The sequence below is a fragment of the Podarcis melisellensis genome (assembly GCF_964234715.1).
Source record: "Podarcis melisellensis genome assembly, chromosome: 5".
In the NCBI taxonomy this organism is placed as follows: domain Eukaryota; kingdom Metazoa; phylum Chordata; class Lepidosauria; order Squamata; family Lacertidae; genus Podarcis; species Podarcis melisellensis.
Genome location: NC_138537.1, coordinates 76,956,458 through 76,962,961, shown reverse-complemented (window position 1 = coordinate 76,962,961; position 6,504 = coordinate 76,956,458). Strand labels below are relative to the sequence as shown.

The 6,504-nt window shown below is 53.4% G+C and overlaps 1 protein-coding gene across 1 annotated transcript; it reads left to right on the top strand.

The window, feature by feature from the left end:
* Positions 1–2,266: 2,266 nt before the first annotated feature.
* On the top strand, positions 2,267–6,047 carry SLC18A3 (solute carrier family 18 member A3). The gene has a single exon (XM_081912925.1). It carries the CDS (start codon positions 3,390–3,392, stop codon positions 5,025–5,027), a length of 1,638 nt encoding a protein of 545 aa, XP_081769051.1. The 5' UTR covers positions 2,267–3,389; the 3' UTR covers positions 5,028–6,047.
* The last annotated feature ends 457 nt before the right edge of the window (positions 6,048–6,504 follow it).

Here is a 6,504-nt window from a genome sequence, read left to right as displayed (position 1 = left end):
CCTTAGGATTTCACTCCTTAGCCTTTATTTATCTCGAAGATATCCTGCAAGGCAATGAAGTCTTAGGATCAGAGTTTTCCTTCTCTCGGGTGGGCTGCCTTCCCAACTTGATGACCCCATCTGCCCCTCACTTCCCTCTACAACATGTGCTTCTTGACCATTGGACCCACTATTGGTCTAGTCCACTCAATCCACCAGAGAGCCTGTCTTTGAATGCAGGGGATAGCCTCCCACAGGAGTGTATTCCATAGTTTAACTATGTGTTGTTGTCAGGGACTGGACTGAAGGGGCTGAGACTGAGAAGGAATGGTGGAGATTGCCCCCCCCCTTCTCTCCCTGAAGTGCCCAGAGAAGAGGAAGGCAGTACCATTCCGGAAGTCCATTTCAAAACCAAAGCGTTCCAAAACCAAGGCATGCTTTTCCATAGAATGTAATGCACAACGGATTAATCCGTTCCAGACTTTTAAAAACAACCCCTAAAACAGCAATTTAACATGAATTTTACTGTCTAACCAGACCATTGATTGGTTCTGGCTGTCTTGGCTTTGCCTTTCAAGACCTTCCCCTGGATTTTGATCTTGCTCTTTACTAAAAAAAAACACACACCTTTTGCTTGTGAATGAAAACAAGCTGTCATCCTTCAACCTAAATGGTGAGTGAAAATTGGCTATGCGAAGTGTTCTCTCTAATGAGAGTAAAGGTGGTGATTGTGCAGTGCTGTTTAGCCCGTAGTTATTGTTATCAGCCTTTGCTACCATCAGTGGCTTGGATAGAATGACTCCTAATCAATATACGCACCCATCCTACTGCAGCCACCATGAGCTCAACAGAGCAGGGTATAAGCTCACTGCCATGTTGAACCTTCATCCAGTCTGAATGAGGTGAAAGACGGGCTCTGAAACAGCAACCGGCTATTGCCACGTTGTTACCTGGTTAGCCAACAGCCCTGCTTTGAGTTAGTAAGTTGGAGAGAAGTTGGCGGCAGCGGTGGGTTTAACACATTCATAGAGCACTTTACCGGCACGTTTACTCAGAAGTAAGTCCAGTTTGCTTCCATCATTATAAAAAAGGCATTTTCGTGTTGCTGTTCATTACAAAATCAAGGCATTTGAATTCATTGTTGGTGGCAGCGGTTTTTTTTGTATGGGGAGCGGGAATAGAAGATAATGCAAGGGGATCTTTTCTGTAGGGTCTGTAAAGAGTTTTCTCTAGGTGTTATGCAAGGCTTGGTATCTAAAAACGGAAAGTCTCACAGCTTGAACTTGACCCAGCCTGTAAATCACAGTTGTGCTCTCTGCATATGCTATGTCTGTATATGCTTAAAATCACTTTGCTTTCTGTTAAACCTAAGCCTCTGCTGTGAACCGGGACTCCACGGCTGAGACTTAATCCAGCCCTGTCTGAATGTTCCCTTTGTCCCGACTCTGCCAATAGTGCCCGTGAGGACGGTGAATCCCCTTCTCTTCCCACCCACCCACCCGCCTGCCTGCCCCCTTTCCCCCAGTGAGTCAGAAATCATTTCAGGGAAACTGGAAATTATCCTCTTGGGGTTGTCAGATTCTCACGTTATACAGTCCTCTTCAGAGCTGAATCTGTTTCTACTAAAGCAGGAGGTGGGGGCGGGCAGGGAGTGTGTCCTGGCTGGATCAGAACAAGGGCTCCTCCTCGCCCCACATCCCGTTTCCAGCAGGAACCCAGTCCAATGAGTCTGAGAAGCGCTTCAGTAAACGCACTCGACCCTCTCCTTTCCTTTCCTTCCGAGTCTTCCGCGGTAGACTGCTTCTGAGCTTGGAGGCTCCACTCCGCTAGCCTGATTGGTGGCCGCTACACTCGCCTGCGCGGACTTGAGCGGATTGCGACTTTCTCCGGTTTTTTTTAAAGCCCTTTCCAGCTCCAGCAGGCTAGGCATTCTTCTCTGCCGAGCGGCGCAGCAGCGCTGCACTCAACACACGCGTCCACTCTCTCTCCCTCCCTCTCTCTCTCTCTCTCTCACACACACACACACATACACACCCCGGGCCGGCTCTCTCTCCCTCCTTCCGAGGGGGGTCTGCTCCGGGGTGCGGACTCCCCGCTTAGCAATTGGCTAAGACTCCTCCATGTGTTAAATTAGCATAAAGAAACGCAGCTGGCGAAGGAACCACTCGGGGACCGGAGCTGAACTGTGCGTCACAACTTGCGCGGGGTGGGAGGCCAGTGTGTGAGTGCGTGAGGGTGGGGGGAGCCGGCTTTTTTTTGGAGAGGCGGGGCGGAGTGGAAGGAAAAAGTAAGAGCTGGCAAGTCCATCCGCGCCGGCGGCACCAAGAGGCAGGCTTCTCCGTCAAGGAAGGCAAAGAGAAGGCGCTTGGAGGCAGCCAAGGATGGAGTTGCCGAAGGGACGGTCTGAGCTCTCCAAGAGTCCCTGAGCTGGAAGGAGAAGCAAGGGGGCTAGGGGAGAGAGAGAGAGGGAGAGAGAGAGAGAGAGAGAGAGAGAGAGAGAGAGAGAGAGAGAGAGAGAGAGAGAGAGAGAGAGAGATCCTTGCCCTCCACTCTCCAGATTGGACGGATTGATGGGCAACCCTCGGTTCCTGCCACCTCACCAAGCCTTGGCCAGGGGGGGAGAGGCGAAGGCAAGCGCAAGAGGACGCGCCCTCGGATGCTTCTTGAGAAAGACTGACAGCACTCAAGGAGCGCAGCCACGGAGCGCCGCTTGACCAGAAAGAGTGTGCGTGAGCCAGAAAGGCGAGAGGGCGAAAGAAGAGAGAGGCTCAGCAGGCGAGTGAGGTCCGAGGGAGACGGATAGGAGGAGGAGGGGAAAGACAGACGGAGAGAGGGAGGAGGGAGGGCTCCGTCTGGAAGTCGAGCCACCGAGGTGCGCGTCTGGCTCCAAAGGGCAGCGCGGAGCACCGGAAGGAGAGCAGCCGGTAGGAAAGGCTTGTGGGTGGGGGGAGCAGAGGCAGGTGAGCGCGCCTCTGGAAGGAAAGCCGGGGAAGCCAGGGGTGGCGTCGTGGAAGGAGGGCTGCGTTTAAGAACGGGGGAAGGCGAGGAGTGAAGGGAGGCGGCCGAGCCTCTTGGGGAAGTGGAGGAGGGAGGGAGAAAAAGAAAAGAAAGAAAGTTCGTTCTGGAGAAAGGAGGGAAGCTGGGTAAGACAGGAGAGGAAGCATTGTTAGACCCTGGGAAATGAGATCTGGGGAAAGAGGGGGTTGAAAGGCACGGAGAAGTGAAGGGAGGGAGGAAGAAATAGATAAGAGAGACAGAGACTGGTGGGACAGACGAGGCTCCTCTTGCCGCCATCTCCACCCATCCCAGCAGGACTCCTCTGCTCCCCTCGCCCCATGCCCAGCTAACGCCTCCTGCGGCGGCTGCTGCGGCTGCTTCTCCTTTCCCTGGACTCCCAGCGGCTGCGGAGGATGGAGGAGGAGGCCTCCGCCCCGTCGGGGCCCCGCTCGGCGGTGGAGAAACTGTCGGAGGCGGTGGGCCAGCGCACGAAAGCCCTGAGCAGCGCCCTGCATGAAGCCAACCGCCAGCGGCGCCTCCTGCTGGTCATCGTGTGCGTGGCGCTGCTGCTGGACAACATGCTGTACATGGTGATCGTGCCCATCGTCCCGGACTTCGTGGCCGCCCTCAACGTCGCCGAGGAACGCCAGCAGGGAGCGCAGCAGCAGCAGCAACAGGCGCCCGCCCCGACCACCGCCGCCTCCAACATCTCCACGACAGGTGGTGGCCTGGGCTGGTCCCTCAATAGCACCCGGCCCATGCTGAGGCCTCGCTACCCGGCCGACAGCGACGACATCCGGATCGGGGTGCTGTTCGCCTCCAAGGCCATCTTGCAGCTGCTGGTCAACCCGCTGAGCGGCACGTTCATCGACCGCGTGGGCTACGCCATCCCTCTGCTCATCGGCCTGGGCGTCATGTTCCTGTCCACCATCATCTTCGCCTTCGCCGAGAACTACGGCACCCTGTTCGCGGCGCGCAGCCTGCAGGGCCTGGGCTCGGCGTTTGCCGACACGTCGGGGATCGCGCTAATCGCCGACAAGTACACGGAGGAGTCGGAGCGCAACCGCGCGCTGGGCATCGCGCTCGCCTTCATCTCCTTCGGCAGCCTGGTGGCGCCCCCTTTCGGAGGCATCCTGTACTACTTCGCGGGCAAGAGGGTGCCCTTCCTGGTACTGGCCTTCATCTCGCTCCTGGACGGCCTGCTCCTCCTCTTGGCCATCAAGCCTTTCAGCGACAGGTCTCGGGACAACATGCCCGTGGGCACCCCCATCTACAAGCTCATGATAGACCCCTACATCATGGTGGTAGCCGGGGCCCTCACCACGTGCAACATCCCCTTGGCTTTCCTGGAGCCCACTATCTCCAACTGGATGAAGAAGACCATGGACGCCAACGAGTGGGAGATGGGCCTCACCTGGCTGCCGGCCTTCATCCCCCACGTGCTGGGCGTCTATGTCACCGTCAAGCTGGCAGACAAGTACCCCCACCTCCAGTGGTTCTATGGGGCGCTGGGCCTGGCCACCATAGGGGCCTCCTCCTGCATGGTGCCCGCCTGCCGGAACTTCTGGCAGCTCACCGTCCCTCTGTGTGGCATCTGCTTTGGCATTGCCCTGGTGGACACCGCCCTGCTTCCCACCCTCGCCTTCCTGGTCGACGTCCGCTACGTGTCGGTCTATGGCAGCGTCTATGCCATCGCCGACATCTCCTACTCGGTGGCATACGCCCTGGGGCCTATTGTGGCCGGGGAGATCGTCCACTCCTTTGGCTTTGTGCAACTCAACCTGGGCATGGGGCTGGCCAACGTGCTTTACGCCCCCATCCTCCTGGCCCTCAAAAACATTTGCCAGATGAAGCCCTCGCACTCGGAGAGGAACATTCTACTGGAGGAGGGGCCCAAGGGACTCTACGACACTATTAAGATGGAAGAACGCAAAGGCAAGGGCAAACACCTCCACCCGGTAGGGGGCGCTGAAGAGAATAGCGTAGACTCTTTCCATAGAGACTTCAGAGGGGCGTCTGAAGAGGACTCTTCAGACTATGACTATACTTAGAGGGTGGGCGGAGTACCCCAAGAGGGAGTTATGGAGAGCATCTTGGCTGTTATGCCCCAATGTGCCAATATACTACTTTAACCTTTGTCTTGATGTGATGGCTTTCTTCTTCTTCTTCTTCTTCTTCTTCTTCTTCTTCTTCTTCTTCTTCTTCTTCTTCTTCTTCTTCTTCTCTCAAAGGTATTACCTTAAACACCCTGTCAAGATGAAAGCTCCAGATAACTATCCTAACATGAACGGTGCATTTGCAGAGATCTGTGATGGTCTTTTCCTGTTAAAAGAGGGAAGGACAAACGTCCAAAACTCCCTGACAAAAGCCTGTTGTGCCAAGAGGTTTTTCTCGCAATGTTTGTGTGTGACTTTCGGCTGGTTCACACATGCATGTACATCACTAAGTTTGCCACATACACGGGGGTAATGCTATCCCTTGGAAGCGTTTCACACAATTACACGGGTTTTCTTTTTCTTTCTTTTTCCCTACACTTGACTGCGGCACACTTGATGACTTGAATGTGTGAACTGACTCCGCCGAGAAAGCGTTGTGTTTTTGAGGTGGTCTGAAAATTATATCTGTGGTGTTGGGCTTGTGAGGGTCTGCTCCTCCTTTGTGAATCATCCCCTGGATTTTGTAGCTCGAGGGAGACAGGTGCCACTCACCCTGTCCTGCATAAATTCTCATAGGAACACCTTACAACACCAATGAAGTATCTTCTTAAAATTGTAAGGGAGAAAAAAGTAAGTTGCAAAATGCCCATCCGGGGTCTCAATAAATATTGTACATTTTTATAAATATATATAGGTACCTGTGTGGAAACTGTCGGTTTCATATTTAATGCCAGCAATGGAAATCACGTCGTATTATTTCTCCTCTCAGTGAGGGGGAAAGAAATCTGTAACCATTTATTTATTTTTTTCTGTTGTGCTGCTACTCTGATAAATGCAATATACCGTACCATGTTTTAGTCTGAAACTGCTACACTGGTTGTGCCGGCTGAATAAATGGCGTTCAGGGGAACCCTACGTCTTGGCTTCGTTGTTTGTTTGTGTAAAGACCGGTGTGGTCCTAAGCATGCTTATTGAGCAAATTCCATTGCATTCGGTGGAACGTCTAATAATAATGCACGTGACTGTCAGATGGGTCCACATAGGAGCTTTAATTCCTGGCTGAAACAGTAAAGTTATAGGAGTCATTCTGGAAATACAACTTCCGTCCCCCGCAAGAGATGCGCTTGAAATCATATACTCCTGCCACCTACCCAAATACTATAGAAAAAAGACGAAGGCAGGCTGGCCAGATCCAATCAAAGGGAAGCGCTTTAATTTTTTTTAAAAGCCACTGCCATTAATGTACACCTATGTGCTTAAGGCTACAATCCATTACCCACTTTCCTAAGAGTAAGGCCAACTGAAATCAGCTAGGAACCTCTGAGTAGACTTGCATACGATTGCACTGCCAGTCTGGCCCCTGGAACTCAAT

Excerpts from the sequence above, each read along its gene's own strand:
- SLC18A3 (XM_081912925.1), top strand. The coding sequence starts at position 3,390 with ATGGAGGAGGAGGCCTCCGCCCCGTCGGGGCCCCGCTCGGCGGTGGAG.